The 25,924-nt window shown below is 43.3% G+C and overlaps 1 protein-coding gene across 3 annotated transcripts in view; it reads right to left on the minus strand.

The window, feature by feature from the left end:
- The window catches only part of macrod2 (mono-ADP ribosylhydrolase 2), a 412,908-nt gene that overhangs the window by 282,809 nt on the left and 104,175 nt on the right, over positions 1-25,924 (minus strand). For all 3 annotated transcript variants that reach the window (XM_034607896.1, XM_034607897.1, XM_034607898.1), the window contains exon 4: positions 6,698-6,727. In XM_034607896.1, coding sequence (XP_034463787.1) covers positions 6,698-6,727 — 30 coding nt within the window. The remainder of the gene's footprint in view (positions 1-6,697; positions 6,728-25,924) is intronic.

Below are 25,924 nucleotides of genomic sequence, written 5' to 3' on the forward strand. Positions count from 1 at the left end.
TGGGAGAGATTCTGGAGGGGTGGAGGACTTCAAAGGACCCCTCAGTGGCGAAAGGCTGCGTGACTCCGTTGTCAGTCTGAAAATTATACTGAAAGTCTGTGGGTAGGTTACTGAGAATTTCGGGTGTAATTCTCCAGCGCAGACACACAAACACATTACCACCAGCTAAGACAAGGCTGGAAACTGCATGGTTTTGCACACTGTCTGATCCAAGAAGAAGAAGAAAAAAAAAATACACTCACTCTGTCGATAAAGTCAACTCATGTTTTTAAAAATCAAAAGCACTTGCAATTCGCATTATCGCTAATTTATTCAAACTGTGTAGCTATAAAGTTTTTAAAACTGTTTTACACATGCAAGAAAATCCAGCTGTCAAGTACAATCAACAACAATTTAAAATACAGTTTGCATAATACAGATACTTTGTGAAAGTTCTGCATTGCACACACACACACACACACACACACACACACACACACACACACACACACACACACACACACACACACACACACACACACACACACACACACACACACACACACACACACACACACACACACACACACACTCTCGAGTGGTTTCCAGGAAACGTTCCATTTGGTAGCAAAGTGCCACAGTGAGTGTCAGAGGAGAAACGTCTTTTTGAGTAAGTGCGTCCTGGTTAGTCCCACTAAGGCTGCACCACAGAAAGCTCCGTGCAGTCGCATATGCTGATTCGTATCTGTGCTCCTTATTAAAGTTAGGCCCTTTCTCCTCGCCCACATTGCAGTGCCAGAGATCAAGTGATGCCGTCAACTAGCTAATGACATGACTGCCGCGGGCGACGGCCGGCAGCTTGATTTATACATGGGGACAGAGATGAATCATTCATAGACTAAGAGAGAGATACCAGGACATGTGGCAGCTATATGCCCCTCTCGCCCGCTCATGTCCGCAGATACACACCTCTCCATAAATCCCCCGGAGCGCTCTCTCATGTCTCGTAAGCTCAGCGTTACACAACTGACCAGTCCTGTTACCACCGCTCATCATCTCTTCTCTCTGCCTCCTTTTGTCTCTACATTTTTCATAACCCTTCCTCGCACTGTCCCTCTCTCCCTCTTGGCGTTCATCGGCTCCCTCGCCATTTATTCTTCCCTTCCCATTATGATGCAACGCTAATCCTGAATATGGAACCCACTGTTGTAGGCCAAAATGAATGGCCCACTCATTCTGCATCAATTAGTCCATCCATCACTTCTGATTGGTGGGGTGGGGGGGGCGGGGCCGCTCGTGGTGGCAGGAGGGAGAGAGAGGGACGGCATTAGAGAGCACTTTCACACTGAAATGCAATTTCCATCACTATTTGGGTACGGCGAACTGCAGTCCACCCGGCGACCTTGTCCTGCTAATTTCAGTGAAATGCCCTCTAAATTACGTCATCTGTGTAATAATTGGGTGAAATGATCTGACAGCATGGGGGTACTTCCCAGATAATCATTTTCCGATATGATGACTGATGTTTCCCTTTAGCTGTCCGCTGAGATGTCACTGTGCTCGACATAATTGCATATAAAGTCACTTTGCACCCACGACCCTTCAAAATGAAAGCAATGTTATAGCTCAAACAACAGAGAATGACATTTCGCTGAGACGAATGATAAATAGATTTATTCTTGCCAAAGATAGGCTTCCTCCCAATGCAGTCTGCATACTGGGGTACACATGTAATAAAAGGCAAGGCAACACTTGAGTAGAAGCTTGCAGGGCACTGTTAATGCATAAACTCACTTAGAAGTGCATTACACTTGGGATGTGTGGCATTAAGTTATTTTACAATTTTACTAAGTAAGTGCAATTTAGAAAATGACTTCTCTGCTTATGCAAGAACGAGGCCAATTCAAATACCTTTTCTTCTTATTTTAATTATTTAAATGAATATCACTGGCTCAAGCCAATTCAAGAAGGCACTCCCATATTTGGACGGCACTATAAAAAGCAACCATGAAAGAGTACAATTGCAAAAACCTTGTCCTGAACACAACGTACTGAAAATAGAGAGGTAAATATACAGCGTTAACTTTAAATCACATAGACAAAGACAGAGAAAGCGAATACAATATGCTCCGGGAAAGTAAATAGTTTCTAACAGCAGGGTTACACATTTATATCAGTGCTGTCTCAAGCACACTTTTTAAAAGCACACAGAACATTACAGCACAAGTTGGACCTAGATCAGAGTGTCACTAACTGCTGGTTAAATACGTGGAGATAAATAAACCCCAAGCGCACGGTGCTGACTGAGGAATCTTTGCATTCGATTTATCATTCTACATTATTTAGGTTTCTCCGTGGGGAAATACGCTATCTCTATCATAAGTTATGCTAATGGTGGTTACCACCATCTGTGAACTGAGGACCATCAGTCAAGCATAGTGTGCAATTTATGAGTTATGAGAATAATATGTCATCTTTGAGGGATTGATCATCAAGGGAAGTTCCGGTGCTGCCACAGAGCGGAGAGGGCTGCAACAGGGACATAAGGCCACCATGCCGAAACTGTCACATAACACTGTCCTACATCACGACCTCCCCTCCCCCTTGCAAAGACACCAGGCTGCGGCCCCCTCCAATCTACTCAATAAACAAGCCTGAGGCAGGAGCCAGACAGAGGATAATGGTTCACCTGGAGGTGACAGGAAAAGAAAACAGAGCTCTTTGCATAACGAATGGCGATAGAGATAAGCACAGTGAAGGACTTAGGAATCTTGACAAAGGATTACCCAGATGTCCAAAACTGGAAACATTTCCTTTTGTTAAATGTGGTGGAGCACTCTGTTGTAGTAAGAGCCAGCGCCACACTTACTGCGCAGCTCGGCTGAAACACCAGTGCTGATGTTGTGGTTCTGCGGTCAAATAAATTGACTGTAAGCACGTCTTCTTACATTTCACCAAAAGGTCACAGATCGCACGTTGTATTCCCTCTGTTAATTAGATTTGTAACTTACAAGCATTTGTGTGCACATGATTTTCTCGGCGAAGCAAATAAGCCAAGTTGCCTTGTTATGTCATCTCGACTCTACGTCCGATGATATCTTTAGTCGCAGAGAAGGGCAAGCGACCATATGACCACCACCACAGCCAGGCATAATCACAGCAAGCATAATTAATCCCATATATTACAATGTGTTGGTACTTGCTATGACTCATACCACTATTTAGGAAACATATGAGGCCCGGAGAGCCTCGGGCACACAGCGCCACAGCCTCGGTTATGTAAGCAATGACAAAAAGCTTGTGAGTTCAGTGAGCGTTAGCGGCCCGTGGCTAAATTAGCCGGAGTCAGGATGTACAAAACAGGCATGCAAGTGCCCCGCTGCTTGACTGGAGCAGAGAAAGTAGTCCCACCACGAGAGGAGCTATTTGTTTGGGTGGTCTAGTTAGAGCCGAGTGCTAAATGGGCAATGGTTCTGGTTAGAATGCTAATGAGACCATTCCCCTCCTGGATGGAGACATCAAAGCGAAGTGGAGCTGCCTCTCTCTGGCTACACAGGGCTTCATGGTATCATTACATGGCTCGGTGTACGCTCGCAGTGCCTGTGTTTTTGTGCGTGCATGTGTGTCAGCGGGTGTGTGAGAGAGAGACAAACGTGGGGGTGGGAGTGTGGGGGGGGGTGGACAGAGACAACATGATGTTTACATTAGGTCTATTCTTCTGGGACTGTGCCAGCATCCAGCCATGCTGTGACACACATCACACGAGCAACCCCGTACCATTCATAATTACCCTCTATTCACAGAGGCCTCGTTTAGCGTTCTATTATCAGAGATCATGGTTATTTCCCGCCATGTATGTGAGAAATCCCAGTGAGACCAACACGTCTAACGCAGATAACAGTGCTATTTTAGTTAACCCCAGTGTGTATATAAAACTGAAGATACAACCCAGAGAGAATTCCTATCCGTGATTTCGAAGGATTTAATAGACCATCGGGGCATAACAATGTTTTTTTAGTTTTTTTTATTGGGGGAGTGGGGAGGTTGTCTCACCCTACCCGTGCTGCTGTGCCTAACAACCAACAAAACACTGTGACCACGTATCACACTTAAATTAACGATAAAAAATGCAGAGAGGAGAAACCTTTCTCGCAAAAAGATAGCAAAATAACAAACAATCCTTCAAGCCATGTAAAGTCACGCAACTCACAAAAGTGCGTAGGTGGTAAACTAACTTTCCGTACACAAACTTAAGACCTTGTCCATTTTTCACACACACACACACACACACACCGGCGGGGAGACCCACCTCCACAGCCGTGAGAGCTAAACCCGGCTCAGGTGCGTGAGGCCAGCATGATGGATCATCCTGTTGTGAAGCTGCCCCTCTGCAAAGCCCAGAGAAGACAGCTGGGGAGATAAGGAAGGGCCCTATATGAAAACGCATCTCCACTTCACATCGATCGTCGCTGCCACCAAGGCAGGAGGTCCTCACATGCCAAACCACTGATAGAGGCTGGAGGGAGGGCCGCGGCGAGAGCAGAGAGAACACTTTTGCAGGTTTAGCAGCCACCTCCGAGTGATAAAGACACTGAAAGATAAAACCCCATCTTGGCCCCGTGTAAAAGACAGGCAGCGTAGAGTTTTATTTTGAGGAAGGAATAACATCTTCAGCTCTCTGCTTGATAACCTCTCTCCTGGTTATAATTATCTCCTCATTCTTCAGCGTTGTCAAAATAACAAAAAAAACAAGCTGCAGAAGAACGCGCACGCGAGAAATGATAAAATAACACACATTTGTTGTGGTCATGATTAACACGGCGTAATAAGTGTCTTAACGTTTTAGAGTTAACTGACCTCGTGTCTCGTGCCAGGAACTTGGCAGGAATAGCCTCGCTGGAAGTCAATTAAGAATGAAGGGAGGCTTTGCTCCCAAAAATGGCACCAGTGACAATTAGAATTCCTCTGGAGTTAATAAGCACAGCTGCAGGTCACAATCAACTTCAAAATGTTTGCCTGCTAAATCTGACATTAATTGACGCGCGAGATCTCGTGTTGCAGCGAATGTGTATTTTTGTCGCTGCTGTGTTGAAACAGAGCGACCTGACCTAACGCCTATTATAAGTTGAAGAAGAACCTGGATCAATCATCACAGCCACGCCGTCTATTCAGAGGACGGTAAAAAAAGGTGATTTGGCAAAAAAATAACAATAATGAAAACATAATAGCGGTGAAAATTGCTTCTTGCGTCTCTCTGTACGTGGTAAATCAATACGGAGAGTTGACTGCGGCAGAGACTGACAGACAATCAGAGGGACAGTACACCCAGCTTTACAGGCCCTGGCTTGTTTATGAAGACGACTGTTCGTGACCTCTGGTCTCAATCACAGAAGTTCTGCGGTGGCGCGCCGAGGGCCTCTTCATGTCACTGATTCAGATTGGGATGCCGCACTGCCATGCAACAACGGCTGGAAAATTTGCAGTCTTAACCATGTGTCAGACAAGATGAGAGCCACTCCGGGCTCCATGATTAGATGTGAATAAGACTTCAACAGCTCTGTGTGCACTCTAATGGACGCCGTTGTTAACTATGCAGTGGCTTTGATGTTGCTTTGCGTCCATCCCTTGATGACTCACATTTCATGCAAGGAGTTCGCATCCTAATGAATAAATAAACACATGCACAAAGAAGGAAGTGGCATCCAGTAAAGAGCATTATTCTGTGTCAACATGCAGTTTTTTTTGTAAAAGAAATATCTGGAACTATTGTAAAGAGAGGCTTTGTAATTTGAAAGGAAAATGTGAACAATAAAATGATTTACTGTATAAAATTCAACCAAGCGATAACATAATTAGCTATTTTCAGCTTTATGATTACAAAAAACAACTACTGGCTAAATGAATGCACGATTTATTCATAGACACATAAATATTTGCCACGATGTAAATGTTGGTGAAGGTTGTGTTTATTTTTACCGTAAAGAAACCATCAAACTCCTAAAATAATTATTTCAACAGCAAAGAAAACAAAAAATGCTGTATTATTTGATGCCAATGTCTAATATTGTGGGTGGGAGCAACCTATACAGCTGGAAGCTCCCAGGAGACAGTGACACATTCAAAGTGACAGTCAACACAGATGGATAAGCAGATTCGGCTGAAGCAGTGACCTTGTTTCATTGTCTTACCGTTCCCACATACCATAAAAAAAAAAAAAATACATTACACTGGAAATTAACATTCCACATTTATAAGTGGGTGCATTTTACCCCAACTCATCTCAGTGTGCTGAGGAACGATTATTTCAATCATGTCACTGTAAAAGTCAAATTTCCGAGGAAAAGAACAGTGGGATTGGGCAGTCGATTTCTATTCCGGGAGTTCCCTACCCATTATTCCTACACCACGGTCGGCTGCCTCAGATTTCCTCCGTTGCTTTGATGATAATGTTCTCCGGCAGGCCGCTAAAGTAATGACCATCTCTCAGTGTGGCACATTGCAAGGTTGCTCCGCACTACGCTCTAATGTTTTGGCCTCACGTTCAGCCACATTTAACACAGACACTTGAAACTAAGTAGACACTAATGTCTGCCACAAACCCGGAGAAGAATATACATGTGCCATTCGCCAGATCTGATGAGCACAACTTTAATTGCTCTGATGCCACAGGAACAAAACGATGAAATGATAAGATGAAAATCAAAAGGCGTTCACTCACCTCCCCCTCCTCCCAGAAGACCGGAGTTTGCTGAAAAGAGGAAAGAAAACATGAATCAGTAAACGTCAAAGAGTGGAGAAATGTTCAGTCAGCAATATCTGGCTATTGTAGTTAAAATGCTTAAAATGTACAAGTCGGATTTTTTCAGAAATACACATATTTGAATATCTGAACCCATACAAGACCCATGAAAAAAAAAGCACTCTGTCGCTTCAGTACATTTTCAAAGCACTGAAAAGAAAACTGGAGAAGTTTCTATTATCGCTTTGTTTTATTTTCCCGATCAAAGCAGTAGCTGCGAGGGAGATTATATGGAGGGGGGGGGGGGGGTAGTGTTGGTATGAAGCGCCAAGTAGAACCTGAAATTGGCTTGAATGAATATGCAGTCATGTAACAGATTCAACACTTTCTCAGATAAACGTGCGATCGCACATTTGGATATCTGAGTCAAGCAACACAAGATTCAGCATTTTTAACGGTTGCTCCCAACAACACCACCTCAGTCATCCAGCAGTACCAAGTAACAAGAAACCAATCCAATAGTTTGTTTATCACATCTCCCATAGACAGAGATGATCATTGTGGATAGCACAATTGTGTGTGTGTGTGTGTGTGTGTGTGTGTGTGTGTGTGTGTGTGTGTGTGTGTGTGTGTGTGTGTGTGTGGGGGGGGGGGGGGGGGGGGGTTCTTTTAATTATTTTTTTTTATTATTAAATTTGCAAGTTGGCATCAAGCGTGTGATCCAGTCAGCAGCTAATTTCAATATACGCTCCTTGGCAGATTTCTTTCTTGGCAACATGACAAAGGGTATGGCTCAATAAAACATGTGGTCCATTAAAAACAATTAACAGTGGCCTGTAGACTGAGACAGTTGGATACTGCTGTACAACATAGAGATCCAGATTTCACCATCGCTCCATGGGGTCCGCTTGTTTCTTTACGGAAATGTCACACATGACGATGGACATGAGCGGGACGGAACTCTACTGTACCGATCTAATGCTGCATTCTGATTTAAACTTGGAAAAATGTCAGAAGCATTCAGTCGAGGGGTGGCACCCATAAGTAGAGGACGCGGGGGGGGGGGGGGTGTAAATTGCGCTGCAAAAAGCACTGCTTTTTGTTTACTGCACAAAGACCCCTTATCAACAAAAGCTCTTGAATTCCATTGTCATTCCAATTTGACATGTGCGTCGGCATCTTCTGCATGTTTGGCTTTTTCATCCTGAGTGTTTTTTCTAGTTTTTACTGACACGCCTACTCGCTCACTGTGAATTAGGGGGGGCTGGCACAAAAAAGTTGAGGAAAATATCCGGCGCAACTGGCTCAAACATTTGCATTCTCACACGCAGCTCCTCTGGGAAATGTCTGGACATCGGTGCACGTCTGAAAGCGGCTTTACAGAGTGAAGCTTCCCTCTCAAATAAGCCCTTTTTCACACAGCCTGTATTAAAAAGATACAAACACAGAGACGGGCCACTGTTGTGCCAGTAATAAGCCAACAGCAGAGGTGGTCACACAGACGGATCGATGTTTGTGTCAAAGGGGGAGCCAGCATGGCAGGGCGGATGCTGACACTGTTGAGTTACACGTCACGCCTCTAATTCAGGAACTCCAGCATGCTACGTTTAGAAAAACCACACACAGCGGGGTGTCAATGCACTGGCTTTGTTTGGCTCAGAGCAAACAAGCAAAGCTGGAATAATGATCGCAATAGCAATGTAGAAAAAGAATATGCGTTTAAACGAGGCCATAGGAACGTCACTGTCAGTCTGTTATCGGCTTAAAGACAGTTTAGTTCGCAAACACTAAGTATTCACCATTATGTCATTTCCCCTACGTTAACCACAGTGTACCAGTTCAACAGAAGGTAACATCCGACTGCTCTTCCAAGTGGAGAGCACATCATTAAAAATGAAACTATTTTCATTTTGCCCGATCTGTCACTTCGAGATATCCGTTGCACATAAGAGGAGAAAGATTAGAGGGGATTTAAAGTACATCTGTTAATTTGGGTGTTGCTGAAAGTAGGTAGTGTGTTTGAAGTCTAGTTCACGCAGGGGGCACTGGAAGAATCATTCATTCACTGCAACACGCCTTTAATGATCGTCCGCTCCAGCAACAGGATTGGCTATCATTAGCACTGAACGCTGCCCCTTTTTTAAACTCCTATTATTTCTCAAAAACGTTTTTCGTGCACACGCAACAGATAGTGAACGTGTGGATCGGGGGGGGGGGGGGGGAGAGCTCTCCCATCGCACCGCAGACCTGTGGCTATTTTTTTTTTTTTCCCCTGATTACGTGTGGACCTACTGGAGTTCACTCAGTTTCCACACCTTTGTGCGGCACCATTATGGCGTCGCATTGTTCTCGTTTGAGCAGCACACGTATGAGTGGGCACCGAGACAAAGAAAGCTTTCCCACTGCAGAATTTTGTTTCATCAAAGGGCTTTTGTTTTGCGTGTGTGTGTGTGTGTGTGTGTGTGTGTGTGTGTGTGTGTGCGCGCGCATGCATACAGTATGAGCATAATATACACACACACACACACAAAAAAAACAGCAACTCAAACAGGGGTGTACTGACAATCCACTGTCATGTTTACAATAGCACCTCTCCAGGTTTTTCTGTGATGAAAAAGACACCCGTGCTCACCCAGCTTTTGTGGAGCTCTGGAATCTGACAGCTATCAACAGCAAGCACACAAACACACCACTCAAATGGGCATCATTTCCACAACAGCCTTGTATTAACTGGTTTTTCTATTCATTTCATAAAACCATTGCTTGATAGGGTTTTTAAGGCTTTTGTTACCACAGGTACCTTTTATTTGAAAGTAAATGCTTACAAATGTGCTCAGCAGTGGTTTTGTTATGATGCGTTAAGCTTGTTATTTATCTATCCGTCAGTACAATAAAAGTTATAGTTTCAGTACCAGTTCAAAGCAAAGCTAATAATATGCTACTTTCCAGCAAAGTCTATCATCATTGTCAAGTCTCCTGGGGAGACTTTCTATTCCTGAGCTATTAAAACACTGGGGTTTAATTACCTGACATTATGGAAATGTATACCTGAGGGGGGCGCTTCATTTACTCCACACCTAATCAGAGATTGGAGATGTGGCTGCTAATCAGCCTGACAACTCTCCTTGCGCTCGCGTGTATCTGCGTGACGTGGGGTAGTGGTGGTAGTGGATGGGGTTGTCGGCAGGTTGAGATATTAGATGCTTTCTAACCACATCTGACTCGGTGTGTTCACGGCGATCGCCCACTGGGAGATGAAGAGCGTTCGACAGCCATCTCATCTCTGCAGTGGGTTTGACAAATCTGGAAGTAGGGAGGGGTGGAAAAAACGCTGCTTTATGCCTTTTCATTTCCCCCTCTCCCTGCATCCTCTCCTTTAATGATCAGAATGTCATGGCACATGTTTTGGCAGTTTATCTTTCGGCGCGCTGTGCAGCACGCGCGCACGCACAGTATCTCTAGCCTACAGAGTCAGTGAGCTCAGCCCACAGCCATACATATCGAGGGAGACATTAAAATCTAAAAGTGGTCGGGCACTCACTTTAACAATCTGTCTTCAAACGCAAGACAAATAGCAAACAGCTGCTGGAAGAGCAGACCTCCAGCAGCAGCGCTACGCTCTTCCTACCAAAGGTTGTGAGCTTATTCAGTATGACTTGCCTGAAAAGTGCTTCAATTATCCTGAGTGATGCATATTTTATAGTGCGTATTAATTATAAACTAGCTCTCCTCCTCTCCTGTTTGTGCTTGCCCTGGGCTCGGTTTGGCTATCTTGTGGTGGATCAACACATTTCTGCCAATAGGGAAACAGTGGGAGAGCCAACAATTAGTATTATCAGAAGACCATTATCTGTTTCTTCTACAGCGGCTGAGCGCCTACACGTGGAGTTGTCTCTTTGAATGTGTGTTTAATGGGTTTTTCACTTTACCATCCTCTTTTTCTAAGGCCTGTCGGTGTGTGTGTGTGTGTGTGACCCCGGGAGAATTCCCAGGAATCAATTATTTGCTTCAAGGACAGAACAGACTACATCTCCACCTCTCTACATAGATGCTATCGCTGCAGTGATCTTTGAGCTTTAATGTTTCACAGAAAGCTGCATATTTCTTGTAGTGGTAAAGATGAGCCTTAAAGGTTTGTAATGATCGGGTTAATGAGGAGGAAAAGGAAAGCCTATAAGGAGGAGGCCGTAACTCGGAGTTTGTCAGGAGGGCTGCTGAGAGTCCTCCCAGTAGTAACCACAACATGGGCCATAAATCTCAGTGGAAGGGCACCCAGACGGCCCGGAGATGGCAGGTCATTAGGAACTGCTGGTCCACGGCATTAGGCCGGCCCATCAAACACATGCCTGCACTGTCACTACGGGAACACCTACTTCCTGCCTGCCCTTTGAACTCCTTAACCCCCCCCCCCCTCCCTCCTCACAGCAACCTCATATATCCCTCAGCCAATGACAGCGCACTGGGGCCTCTGCTGTGTATTCTCACAGCGAGAAAATATTGATAAGAGAAGCCGGGCCAGGGAGCGTGACAGCTCCAGTGTATGAATTGTGGCACTGCGTCAAGGAGCCAGCAGAGACACAAACACGGTGGGGGAAAAAAAGGAATGGTGAAACCGGCCCCTTGTCTCAGTGTGACCATATATTTGCAGAGCATTCATAAAAGTGTCCTGTGCACTTCGGCGTGCGAGCCCTGTGTGTGCAGAAGGCAGTGAGGCGTGGATCTGGGTTGCGTGTTTGGTGTCGTCAGCAGAGCCCTAGATCATGCAGTTAAATGGGAAGTGCTAGTGCATAACCGCGAAACCTCAAGGCAGTAAACAGATCCTCTCTCTACCTTCTGGTCCCCGCCACCTTAGCTGAACCCTTTACATATGGCTCCTTGGAATACACACTCAGCCTATTCCTCAGCAGCCTCCCACATGCCTCTCCACGAGCTCAGAGGTTAACAGTGTACTGTGACACTGGCATAAAAGTCTGGTACAGACACTAATAAAAAAAAAAGTTTTATGGTTCAGGTTGCTTGCTCTGTTGCAAATAGATTTTAGGTTGCTGAGTCCAAAAAAAAAAAAAAAATTGGGTTGCAATTTTTCAAATCAACCACGGCTGACACTGCAATATAATGGTATCTGTGTCTGTTGATGTAACAGGTATTTTATCAAGATTTTAAAAATATATATGTGTGTCAGTTTAAGGCTACATCTATAATAATCTGTTTTCATTTGAAAGCAGCATTTTCAAACAAAAATGATCTATGTCCAGGCTAGCGTTTTGGCTCATCAGTGTTAATACCCCCCCCCCCCCATACTAAAACACAGGAAACTATATATCATGTGACCATTCAAGTCGTAAACAGGAAGGCATGCGCATCCAACTGGATTCGGGAATTGTTGCAGGTCGCTCAAATAAGAGTTCTCCTAAACGCAGAATTTAACTGCACAACAGCTGTTAGCAAAAACTACAGGGTCAGAAAAGCTTTGTAATTGATTATGCATGTTGTCGTTCTACACCGTGCTGGGAGTGTCTATGTTATAGGTTCCAAATATCTCTGTTTCCGCCCATCCAGACTAAAACAGGGCCAGCAGCATTTCCTAACTTCTCAGTTTTAGTGTCTCTAAAACTCCGGAGATGTGTGGACAGCAGGCGTATTTGTTTTAAAATGAAAATATAGTCAAATAGATGTAGCATAATAGAGTAATAAACATGTTGTGTTGTGACTGAATGGTGCTTTGTGAATAAAAAATACAGATTTAAGCAAGTGTGAATTTACACACACACAAACTGCACCAAATAAAAGCACAAACTAGGTCAATAAAGACTCTGTGTTCTACAGTCACGTCTTGTTCTCCCTCTATTATTCTGCTTTAACTACAACTCGCATTCACGGCTTATTTGACAGGCACAAATTAGCATCTACCACACAAGTGAAAAATGCAAGGCTTGAAATGTTGAAGAAAAACTGCTGAGAGAAACACAGAGACGATCATGTGCGGAGCTGGTTGACACTTAGATGGTCATTAGATGTTCCTCCTCGTAGCGTCCTGATGTCGAACATGTCGGCTCCGAATGTCGACGTTCAAGGAGCCAGTGGAGTGAAAGACTTTGGCAAATTCTTCTTGAGTGGAATAATGTGCTGCTCCACACACACACACAGACACACTTTTCCACTTCACCAGTCTCCCTAACAAGCATTGCCACTGCAGCCTGCACACACACGCATGCACACTCCCACACACACAAATCACTTGCGTAAGTACACACATATTACCACAACGCTACACAAATGGAAATTCTCAGGCTCGGATTTGAAATCTAGATCTCATGACTGTGGAACTCTGTGTTAAATCGGAGCAATTCCAACCTTTAACGAGGGGGACCCTTTTTTCTTTTAGTAGCTGCCGAAACTCACACAAATAGAAATAAAACCTAAACGAGCCACTAGTTGTGCGATGAGAGAAGCGAGGAAACAGTGGTATTTCTTATATGTGGCACATTAAAAATGCATGCTACACCACACATGCTGCCTCGCCTGATAATACTGGTTGGCATTTTTGTTCTTTATAGCTTCTAGTAGTCCCCAAGGAGCCAGCCTGAGCCAGACAAACTTGTGGAAGAGGTGGCACGATCCCAGTAGCACGTCCACGTCCACACGCACACGCACACACACACACACACACACACACACACACACCAAGGAAAATAAAGCCTAAAGCCTGGCTCATGCTTCATTTGGACTGAAATGCAGGGGTGTCAGCATGATGCAACTGTGGCTGAACCAAGAGAGAGAGGCTGCGCTCCCCACAAGAGCATGCAATAACAACAATTTATTTTCACAATAACCATCAGAGCATTATCTCAATATTGATGTGTCAAAGTATTATCCACATTTCACTGAGTTGACCGAAGCAGCTTGTCTCCGTTTCTACAGAGAAAAGAAACCTCTTCTAGTGCCGGGTAGCAATGCGATACAAGTTCATTTAAAAAAATAATTTAATAATTTAAATTTTAGTACTTGTATGCTACTTAACCTGCATGGAAGTGATGATTGCTGTTATTGTTGTATGGCCTTGCTCAGGTTTAACACTTTAAAGCCATGAAACTTAATTCATTATCTAGTTTGACAGTCATAACTGAAAATGAACAGAAATAAATAAATCTAGGAATGCACAACACCCCTTGAAGCTGAAGTCTTGCATATGGTACATGTCACTGTTTTACTTGTGGGGCTTTCATGTATAAAATATTGCCAATTGGCTTACATTGTTTTGGCTAAAGCTGGAAATCACTTCTTTGCCGCTCTACAGCTCCAGCCAGTGGAAGTGCAATTGCCATTTCCATGAAAAAATTAAAATGCAGTTTTACCTGGGTGAAACTAGTATACTTTAAAGACGTGGTATTGCATTGGTACGTAATTGCCATAATATTAAGCCGTATCTGAGGCATTTTGATGCTGCTATCCGTATCGGAACATCTCTAGAATGGAGTTGCACTGTTTGACATCAGAACACACAAATTGATGAGCTGTACATACCCCGTCTTTCATATCAGCTAACCATGATTTGTCAGTGTTTTCCTGCTTTGACAACTTTTAGGAGGACCTTGTCGCAAACCCTTTTTTCCCCCCATTTATTGGGTTGTTATGTTAAATTGATTTGGTGCTGGCACCAGAAAGCAGGACTCATTACTCATGTGTATTGATACTCTGTCAGCTTCCAGCACAAACTAAATTTCCATCCAAGTTGCATGATGGGTTGAACTTTCGGCTGCTCTTTGGTATTTTCAGTTCAAGCACTTAAAAGCTCGTCTGGCTCAAAGATGCGGTTTGATGTCTGCGAGATTCCTCCACCGCTGAATACAATGCTTTGTGTGTTGCCATACCAACCTCGGCCATGTGGATTCGTTGCCGTGTGAAGCAGCTTTTGACCCGTGACAGTGTCCGCAGTTACGTAACAGACATGTTTGTGTGTAAATCAACGCACTGAGAATAATGCCGACGGTATTTTGGTTTGATTTAACTTTTAAATACTCATTACAATATGAGGAGACTGTGAGTGGCTTCTTAGACCCATTCATGTTTTAATAGGACTTGTCATATACTGTTGATGGCTGAAATTATGTTGTTTTTGCAGCTTCCTCCAAGTACTACACCGGTACTGTTGTGATGTCTGAATGTATCCATGTGACAACAGGCTGGTGTCACTGTGATTAATCCCTTTCCTCCGCAGGCTTGTCACCTCCATAACAAAGCAACAATACCAGATGCCAAAGCCAGCCCACACGTCTATTGTTATAATTACCTGACCTTCAAATCCACATTAATGAGCCCAGGATGATCCCATTCTCTTTCATCATTTGGCTTCCGAGCCCTCCTTTTATCTAACAAGGTCACCTTTCACAGCCCTGCTTCTCCCTGAAATACACATCCCCCTCATAAATATACATCTACCTGCATCTGCTCAAACCCCCCCCAATCCTGGGAAGGGAGCTTGGAGAAATTACAAGAAAATAAAGCTGTAGGTGGGCTCGGCAAAGCGCACGTTTGTGTTTCTTCTGAAGTTGACACCAAGGGAAAGTCAATGCCACCGAAGTTAGACACCGAAAAAAACAACTTTCTACGCGCTCAAGTGTTACTTCATAATTCTTTTCGACACTAAAAACACAGCCTTTGACCACGAAGGAGAGAGATACTCACCGCAAGTGCTCTGAAGGCTCCACGAAGAGAGGGCTAATTAATTAAGTTGTTTCAATCCGTTCCCATTATTTGAATCACAAATGCACCGTGGTTGTCACAACAACACCAAAAAATATCTGTGGTGAGAAACCCCAAGCCAAATAACAAACTAAACAACACATTCAATTATTAATTTGTTGTAGTATATTTCAGCCACAGTAGGAGAGAGGGGCTGTGGTTGAATTTAGAAATAAGAAACTGAATGTCCCTTTTTTTTTTTTAAATGAGTCCTGCAGGAAAATCTGTAACAACCTAAATCGAAATATGAACTCATGTCGTCTGGAGAGAGCAAAGTGTCACAAATATCCACACAAATACGCAGAATAAATTAACCTAATTAAACCGGCTAATGACACGTACAGAAGTTTATATTAGAATATTCTTGCATATTTGAATGTATGTCTCCCCATCTTAGAGCAGCTATTTGCTCACAGGCCTTAGGCACTCCTCCAGAAAGCTAAAAATACATGAGACATTTACAGAATGTACAATGTAACTGTTGATGAGGAATATGTGGTGAAAAAAATGCATGAAGAAATCAAGCCGGGGCGTAATTCACTGGGGAAAAATATAAAGTTTTAATATACAAAATCTTAAATAACACAGCAAGATATTTCAACTGATATTCACCAATTCTGTGCATGTGTGCCGACTCTGGAGAGGCACAGTCATTTTCTGGTTGAGATGAAATAGGTTATCTGCAGACTTCACTGGGCGCACGTCACTGCGGAGCACTGGTGGGATTTGGACCAGCAGCTGCATATTACGGATTTATCCAGTCTCATTTCTGGATTTATCGGCCTGCGTTAACGTAGCCTCTCTCCCTTACTGGTGATCAGGCTTGTTGGTATGGTAAAGACCCACATGGCTCCTCAGGGCCCTTCACAGTCCACTACCCCCAGCTAGGTACCCGCGAGGCAGCCAGACAGTTCACCTCACTGTATCCAAAATAACATGGCTGGGACGGAAGAGCCAGGACAGCATTAAATTGGAGACCCACAGTAACTGAAGTGTGATTTTCGAATCGACACCTTTTTACATATCACTGCTTTCTCTTTGCTGAAAATAGAAGTCTGGGAATGAGGGTCTCGCCCTTGATAGCCAGGCCAAAGGATGCACACTCCGAATTAGAAGTCCATATAGCTAAAGAACACTTGCATTACGGAGGAGAGCATTGTCTTTCTAACACTAAATGTATTTGAACTTCTCTTACTTCCTTAGCAAAATGCACTTAACCGGCACTTAAGAGAATCCATTCTCACCAGCGTCTATTTGATCATAGCGGTGTGCAAGTGTTGAGGTGATGTGTGAACCGAGCCCTGGCTTCAGAAGTACACGTTTATGTCACAGAAGCCCCCTTCATACAGAGATCCCGCTACCTTGCCATTAAGAAAGGACCCTTCATCATGCCACCATTACCTGTTTACACTGAAACAGATAAACCAGCATATTAACAATCCCATGTAGATTTTGGATAGCTTTCCAATATTCTGGAATCAGGTCTGAATTTGGCATGAAGCAATGTACAATTATACAGTACGTAAAGCAAAATATAAAAATATCCAACATTGTTTGACTCTTTATGCACAGCACAGGAAGTTGCTTCTAAATCACTTCTAACAGAGTCTTAATGAACACATTTAAATCTCGTCTACTCAAGATGAAAGCTTGTATAAATATCGGACCATTTCTCTTGGATAAGAGATGATCTCATAAATAATCATACCTGTATTCATATTTATAGTGACAGCTGTAGTTTGATCATAATGGGAGGCGTTTACTTGAAGACAGTTATTTATTTCTGGTACTTTGTAATGCAAATAAATACGTTTTGCACCTCAAAGAAATGTCCTAACGTGCCGTCTCTAACTCAGGCCCTGTTCACACCTAGTAATAACTATTATGAGTAATTCGATCAGTTGAGGACAGATTTGATGTCTGAACACTGAGACCAGATTTGAAAGTGGTCTGAGTCGCATATGGCTACATTCTTCAAGCAGTGTGTATGTGAATGTGACCTGGGCCACACTGACGCATTTTGGGTTCTGCCCAGTGTGTCAAACATGTTGGGACATTCAGTTTGTCTGGAACATGCCAAGGAATAGACCCTCCTTTCCCTCCTTCCCCTCCTTCCCCTCCTTCCCAGCAGACTAGGCACTGCCGCCTGTCCTCAGTTATAAAACAAGAATGCATACGCTCTTTGCAAACGGCAACAATGTTTATTTGAACATCGCGTGGGGAAGAGACATCCCGATCGCGAGTGGTATCTTGAGATGCATAAGGAGACACATTCTAATGCCAGGTATGAAGTGAAGTGATTGGATCACTCAAGATGCGTGTTCAAACCAGACATGAGCAGGTCCACTGGTCCCATATCACAGGCCACATTTTCAGACTAGACATTCTTCAGAAAAGTCTATATATCTACATCTATAAATGAAATGGAAGCTAGAGCTGTAAGTGGTATTGCTTTTCTGCCCTGTATTCATTTAAGCCTAAAGAGCAAGACACAAATGAAATATTGTGTATTGATAGTATAGATATCATACAGAGATACAAAATGCCATATGCCTCAGAATTGGATTAATTCTGTGGTACAAGAGGTAATAAACGGGAAACTGTTCCTCTAACGGCAAAATGCTGTTTTCACTTATACAATTACAGTCGCTGCCTTTTGAGCAACAGTGGTATTATCTTAGGAACAGAGATGTCATGGTCTCCAACAATAACAGCGTAACGGTGTTCTGAGCTTCTTTCTTTTGTATCACGTATGGATCACACGCTGTTCACATCTCCGCATCAAACAGGTCTTTTACCCACAAACACACTCACACGGAATCCCAGTGGATAAATTCCTGCTCCGCAGTCTTTTGTTGCAGCAAAACAAGACAACCTGGTACAATTGCTTATTCAAGGAGATTTGAAGAAGAAAAAAAAAAAAAACATACACAGCCTGTGAAATAGTAAAGCACAGTGCTGACGCCATGAGAATTATACAATCAGACAGGCAAGAGTGTTTTCCATTTGGCAGCCTCTCCAAATAATCCGGAGCATGAATAAATCATCGAATTGGCGAGACGAAGAGCATTAAAGAGTTAAATATTCCATCTTTCAGGATTTTTTTTCCCACCGTGGTTCTTGATGTTCTGCTTAAAGACTCATTCAGTTCATGTCAACTGAATTGATTTGATGCATCCGTCTTCTCAAATCAGGTTTACAGTGCTTCTCACTTGTCTGTAAACATCCCGCATCCTGTCATCCTCTGACTACCTTTTAATGACATTTAAACAGGGGACACGGTTCGACTTAATAGAACCTCTTTAACCCGTCGGAGGATATTAGCCAGAGAGTAACGTGAAGTCTCCTCTCATCCACATTTGCCTGAACTGAAATCATCAAACGTTTGAAAAAACAAAATCTAGGAGTGACCAGGAATTGGCTTCCACATAAACCATGTGAGCACAACCACAGCCTTTTTTACACAGCCTGCATTTCACTTCAGCGCATAAATCTCATAACTATTTTTTTGCATCAGAAGGTGTTCCGCTTACATACACACAGGAGAATGGGACACATAATCAACCACATCAAACTAAATAATTGACAGATGTGTAGCTGGCGGGGAGAGTGAAACAGTCATCTTGGGGATACTTAACTAGGAGAATAGACTGGCAATGGTTATATCTCTCTAAATGATATTGCCGTCCTCCTGCTGAACTTCGCCGCGCTGCTTAATTGCAGCCGTTGGCTTGCCTCCAAGCTCTTTATTTCTTCCCTATACACCCCAACTCACAACCGAGGTAGCAATCTTATATGTTGGGCTGTGTAGTAAAGCCAAGATTTACACATGATTTTTCTCCCACTGATGTAATGATCAAAAGCATGTACATTAACCGTTGCTTGGAAAGTAAACAAGCTCGTGTTAGTGGTGCTTTAAGATTTCCTTTTGGCTTTTGAAAACGCCTGTGAGAGTCAAAGGCCTTTGTTCAGCACCAGGAAAGTTTAAGTGAGGATGCCAGCCCAAACAGACGACAGTACAGACGCCTCTGTGTCTTTCTCAAACAGTTCAACTTCTATTATTAGAGACGAGCAGCTAAAGAATACGGGTAAGGACGGGAAGAGACCCTGCGGCACCTCCAGCCAAACCTCGGCGGTTTTACGTGAGACTGTCAGTTTTAATGTTCCTGTGTTAGAGCCTCTACAATAGGGGGTGGGGCAGGGAACGCAGACTGCTTCACTTTGACAGCTCCAGAAACACCAATCAAACACTAAACCGCGCAACAACACTAGCTACATTGTGAGGAGCCTGTCGCTACAGATCCAATTCATGTGGCTTTTACACATGCTGAAGAAAAAAAAGTCAATTTGACGCACACATACAAAGACAAAGTGTGAGGCTGACTGGAGAGCTGAATGTTAAAGTTGAGGGGAACACGTGGGGAGGCACCCTGTGAAGATGAATTTAACTCACTTAATAATTCCTTATCCCTGCACTTAGCCTAATAGATGGAAACGTGCCACAGTGTGGAACACGAAATCAGCATTACTAATCCAACAATATAGCTCAATTTGAACGGCCATCAGAGGACATTTCCTTGAGACAGAGAACCCAGAGTAAAGTAATATGAGTCCATCATTGCCTTCACACCGTGCTAAACAAAAACTCCTGGCAGGTGGGAAACTGGAAATGAGGAAAACCTGGATCTGGCCTGAAAAAGCAACCCGTGGGAGAGGATGAAATGACAACACCTGAGATAAATAATGTTTATAGCATCACTGTCAGTCAATTTCCAGGGCCCTGTCATAGTGCCTGTCATTCAGGGTTCGTATGAGACCATGTTCCATGGTGTGTGCTGAGACTGTCCTCACTGGCCAATCACTAAATGTAATCAGCCCTCACCGATCCAACCCGAGTCAGTGAGGGTTGTTATTTGTTTGACACAACACAGAGCAATGGGGCTTGTATATTGTATATTGGTCAGTTGTTTGTTCAGTTGTTAATTTATCACAGAACTTGGAAATTTTAATATTTGCGATGGAGCCTGTCATATTCTGTATTATTTCATGAGAAAGTTTTACACAACTTGTATTTGCAATCCATAAGATACAAAACTAGTGCAACATAATTTTGTAACACTCCATGTGACATCACACACACATTTTTATCAGAAAGATATCAAAAAAGTACAACTTTAAAACTGCTAGAGGGAAATGGAAAAAAGGCATGAAACAGATAGGGATATTATGATGGGGGACATAAAGGTAATATGTCCACAAGGATAATACCCAAGATCAATCATGCCAGTAACTAGTGCACTTCTCTATCATGTCCTAGTATTTAATATGGTCAAAGAAGCCAAAATCAACCAGCTGTCCCTCAGATTGCTGCTCTGAAAGCTGTTACCGGGAACATGAAAGCTATTGCGCTGGAAGTCTTAATAAGGCAAATGGCTGCACAGAAAATGAGCTTGGTAAAATTCATGCCAACAATAATGTCAGAGGGCAGACAGACCTTCTGTGTAACCACACAGTCTGCACAAGTCAACAAGACCTTTTCGTCGTCAGGCTCATTCAATAATACCTATCGTTACCCAGGCTGTTCCTGGGAAGAGAAGCACTCAGCAGTAACCTTGCATCCCAAGGACACATCATTTGAAATGCATTGGGTGCCTGCTGTGATCTATCCTTTTTTCCAGAATTAACCTCAGCTAGTCTTTCCCGTCACCAACCAATCAGGGAGTATGAGCAGGGACAGGTCCCAAGTCCCGACACACAAATACACAGCACTTCTCTGTCTGCCTGTTGTGTGTTTACCAGCTCATAGGACGAGAGGCAAACGTGACAAATTGCTGGAAAGATCGCGCAGGTCAGTTCACCGCACGTTTGACAAATACAATCTAATTGAGAAATGTTTGCATGAAAAACTCGGTTTTGGAATTGCCAGGCACGGAAATGTCTCTGCGACCTCTATTAAAAAGGCAGAGATCCATCTGTATTCCAAGGTAACCTCAACCAGGAGCCGGTCCAGTCAGCGAGCAAAAGGGCTCCTGTCCATGTGTCTCCAAATAGTAAATGTGAGTGCATTGTGGAGAGAAGAGAGAAAAGTGAAGCCACAGATGGCTAAAAGCGTACATGATTAAAATGCAATTCAGTTAGATGGATGAATGACCTAAGTGGAATCGGCAGCTGCACAGGTCGACTAAGTTTGACTCACATCCGCGGGTTTCGATTTCTCCCATAGTATCCCAGTTGACACCGATAAAAAAAAAATCTGACAAGAGTTAAGCAGACGATTAAAGCAAAGATGCAACCGCTGTATGGATTTCACATTGTAAGTGAGGTATTTGGGTACAAACGCACACCACAAAATATTAACAAAAGCTGACATGATTTTTCAAAATCGGGGCCAAATCTTACAATCTTTTTAATTAAATGCCAAGACGGAGGCATCCCTTTACAGCCTAATAACCACTGCACTGCTAAATTCAGATTTGGCATCAGATTAGCGTCTTTGAGCTTTCTCCCCCAAAAATACGTTCAAAGAATGCGACACTGCCTGGATTAAGGCACCACTTCAAAGAAGAGAGACTGTGTGATCGTTAATGGAAGTTCTAATTACTGAGGAGCCACCAGTAAAGGGGCCGGTGCTAGTTCTCGGCTGCATTCATCATTTATGAAGCCGAATTACACTTCCACGTCTCCAAAGTGTTTAATTGGTTTATCTCTTCTTCTGCACACAGGAACACAAAAGAAACACGGTTCTTTCAGAGGGAACGCCGTCTGACAAACCCGCACAAGTCCGCGTCACACACAGAGAAGTCATAAAGCCTATCAGCAAGACATGATAGTTAACATTATAGGAGTCACTGGGAAAGGAGATGGCAAAATATCTCGTTAAGATTCAGACCAGTATGATTTAAAGATGTATTCAAATGTATCCTTCATACAATCCCAACCACAACCTTACTTCCCTCTGTGATTCATACTTTGTGTCTCAGGAAAATCCACCCTTCTCCTGGGTGGCTACAGTACAGTCCTAATAATGGCGTCTGGAGCATATGACAGCTTGTCTGATGAAATAAACCCTTCACTGGTGTCACAAATAAGTATTTTTTTTTTTTTAGCCACTGCAGGAGCTGCCTGTTCAATCTTATTTATGAGTAATACAAGCGAAGCGGATGCCTCCTGCCCACTGCTGCAGTGTGCAAAAGAGGATGTCGTTTAATCTTCACTTCAATCTTTAATGGGAGCTGATGCAGGATGAGGCAGGATCCTGTGGTAGCTGCTCGAACACAAGGCAGGCCCCACCAAAGTGCACATGGTAATGCTGTGTGATGAAGTGATATGCACAAACCATTAGGGGATGCAACTCATTTTATTTTTTTCGTGGTCAGCTGTGTCCAAAGATTTGAGAAAGAGAAAGCGAAAGATGATATAAGTGGAAGCAGAAAACAGGGGTGGTGGAAACTCAAGAGCGATGCCAGTGGTGCAGGATTAGCCTCTCCCAAGCACACTGTGCCAAATTCACTGTGGTCTGGTCAGTGTTCCCCATTGTGTTAGCATGTCCGCTTTGTGTGGCATGCATGTGTGTGTGTGCACTGGGAAAGATACACTTGTGATTGACGGGATTACATATAATGAAATGTTTTCTTTTAACATAACAGGGTGCAAGCAACAACCTCGGTGGATATACTGTACGTTCGAGTCCGACCTCCTTCCCTGAAGCTTTTGAGGGTTAAAAAAAGACATTATCTTCAAGCTGTGTGGGCGGCTCAGTGGGCACTGATACCCTGTCAATACCTCTCTTTACCTTTCCTCTCCCTCACTGCTCAAAGAAAGGGAGCATTCATTCTCCAATTTGGCCTAATCAAGTTTGAATCGAGTTAACAGCCGTGTGTCGTTCTTTTCTGGCACTCTGGTTGCAGATATGTAATCTCCAGTGGTGTCTCTTGGGCATTTTTAACTCATACATAAATACAGCGATTGTCTCCTGCAAATATATAATGTGTCACTGCTGGCCAGACAGCGGGTATTGGTTACAGCCACCCAGTCTAGACAGGCAGCGTACTGGCTTTGAGAAAAATGATATGTATTTATGTGTGTTCTCTTTTTTTCTACAGAAACATGAAGGAACTAAACGAATGATTCCAGTAATATATTTTAAAAACAAATGCATGTAATCTCTTCTGGCCAACATACACATACATCAGGAGCCAATAGACTTTCTCATACAGTCGTCTCTTGCACGCCAACAGTTCTGTGGGTCTGCGAGGGCCTATGCTCCATTTGGGGGGTTGATTAAGCAGGAGGCTACGTTCAAGCTAGCAGCCCAAAGGACCAGAAAAAAAGGGAGGGGTCCCGTTGTGGGAGCCCACTGGCCCGCAGTGTCTTTTGCTCGGCTAATGTAATCTATGATCTCTCCCTTCCCAATTAAAAGACAAAATGGCCTCAGAACAGCTGTAAAGGGAGGCCTCGCAGGAGTGCACTAACCGCTGTTAATGTCAGAAGTCTCGTTTAAAGAGCAGCATCTGTTTACGCTGCACGCAGGCCTCATGCCTCCGAGCCCACTAACAGCCGATACAACCCTGCCCATCTGGAGCCATGCAGCAAAAACTCCGTCCCCAACTCACACAATGGACTGACACTCGTTTTGTTTTCGTTTAAAAAAATCACACCGCTGGCTTTGAATGTTTCGTGAACTCGCCTTTTGAGGTCAACAAGTCTGTTAATCAGGTTAAATTCACTGCATCCACCATTAAAATACCCACACAGAAATGTGTGTGATATATAAAGTGTCAAATTAATATAGGAGAGGCTTAACTGGAAAACCACAGGAGGTGAAAAGGACTCTGTAAACATCAATATATGGGGAAAAAAACCAGCTACTGTTAATGAAAGTTCTATTATTGAGCAGCAGCTGCAATAATAAACATGTCTGGCTCGCAACCAAATCACAGCAATAAGGTGATTGGTTGTTAATAACATATAGTATGGTGTACATAATTAATTAATTTCTGCACGTAAATAATACGTGATGAAAGTTTTAAAGTCGTCCATGTTGCAAACTGGAACAAACCCAGGCATGACAGAAAGCCCAAGTTAATTCTGTATTAGTGTTTGGTGCGATTCCCAGAGCTATTCAAATGGACTCAGCTGTGATTTTCTTTAACTTGTGTTACTTCTCTGGGCCGGTAGCCTGCAGCTCGCTGTCAGAGCTCTCTGCAGTGGGTCCAACAGAAACACACCACTGCTCAATCTGATTCAAGGAACAGGAAACAGCAGTGCATGCAGCCAGGAAATGGGCTGCCAAGTGAGAGAACAGGAGGTCCAGGAAAAACGACATTAGCTTAGGAAGACAGTGGAAGGATGTTCACTTCAGCAAATCTAACCACATAATTCCATTGTTCAGTGGCTTTCAACAGGAAGTCTGGCCACACATGTTCATCACTCTCAAAACGAGCTGTGAATACCCATCGTGTCATGTCTCAATGATGTCACTTTATAGTCAAACATCCAGCAATGCTTGGATGTTAACTTATTAGAAGACTCAAATTGAAATAGACTTCTGGATGACTTTGGGACTTCTGTGCATGAGGGCAATTCAAAATATTTTTCGGAGGCACTTTATATCTGATAGTAAATTGAGGGTGTTGATAGAGTCGCTGATCAATACCAATGACAAATCATTACTTTACCAGCTACAGAGACTATTGGCTTTTTTAAACTCACTCTCCAGACCACACTCTGTTAAATGTTACGCTGCCAAAAACTCCCTCCTGTTTGGACTTACAACTACTCTTCAATGGAGTGAGGGGTATGACTTGTATTTGGTAAACAGGCTGATGGACAATGGCTGACAGGCATCACAATGTTGAGCCAACATCACCCATCCCTACCTAGTGAACTAATAATCTCAACACAACTGAGGAGAGCTAAATGTTTTCAAGCCGACAAAACAAATATAAAAAAACTATATTATTATTAGGATTTGTGATCTATCTTAATCGTTATAGCTGAAGTACGAGTCTCTTTACTTACTCTTTACTTGCGACTCTTTGTGCTGATTCAAGGTTATTTCCAAGGCACCGTATATAAAATTGCAAATTAATATACTCTTTTTGGCAAGATGTTTGGTTTGTTACTAAAAAAAGAACCCCTTAAAATGTCCGCAACGTCATTTGCCATCTCATTTTGTACGTTATTGTCTGCCATTGGTTGACAGTTGCATGTGATTGGTTGCACTTTTGTGCTACATGTGGGCAGATTCTTCCTATGTTCTGTTTTCATATTCCACCTTGAACTATGAGTAGATGAAACAGCTGTGACACCAAGATGAAACAATTTCAGGTGACTTGAAAAGAAATCCATTCTCTATCGGACACGTGTATGATCTGCAGAATCCATTTTCCCCCCATGCGGCTTTAGTGTCGCACTTTCACAATACATATGGTAATGTCATATTCCTATACATGCTACATTTTG

This window comes from Hippoglossus hippoglossus, chromosome 15 (assembly GCF_009819705.1).
Source record: "Hippoglossus hippoglossus isolate fHipHip1 chromosome 15, fHipHip1.pri, whole genome shotgun sequence".
Classification (NCBI taxonomy): Eukaryota; Metazoa; Chordata; class Actinopteri; order Pleuronectiformes; family Pleuronectidae; genus Hippoglossus; species Hippoglossus hippoglossus.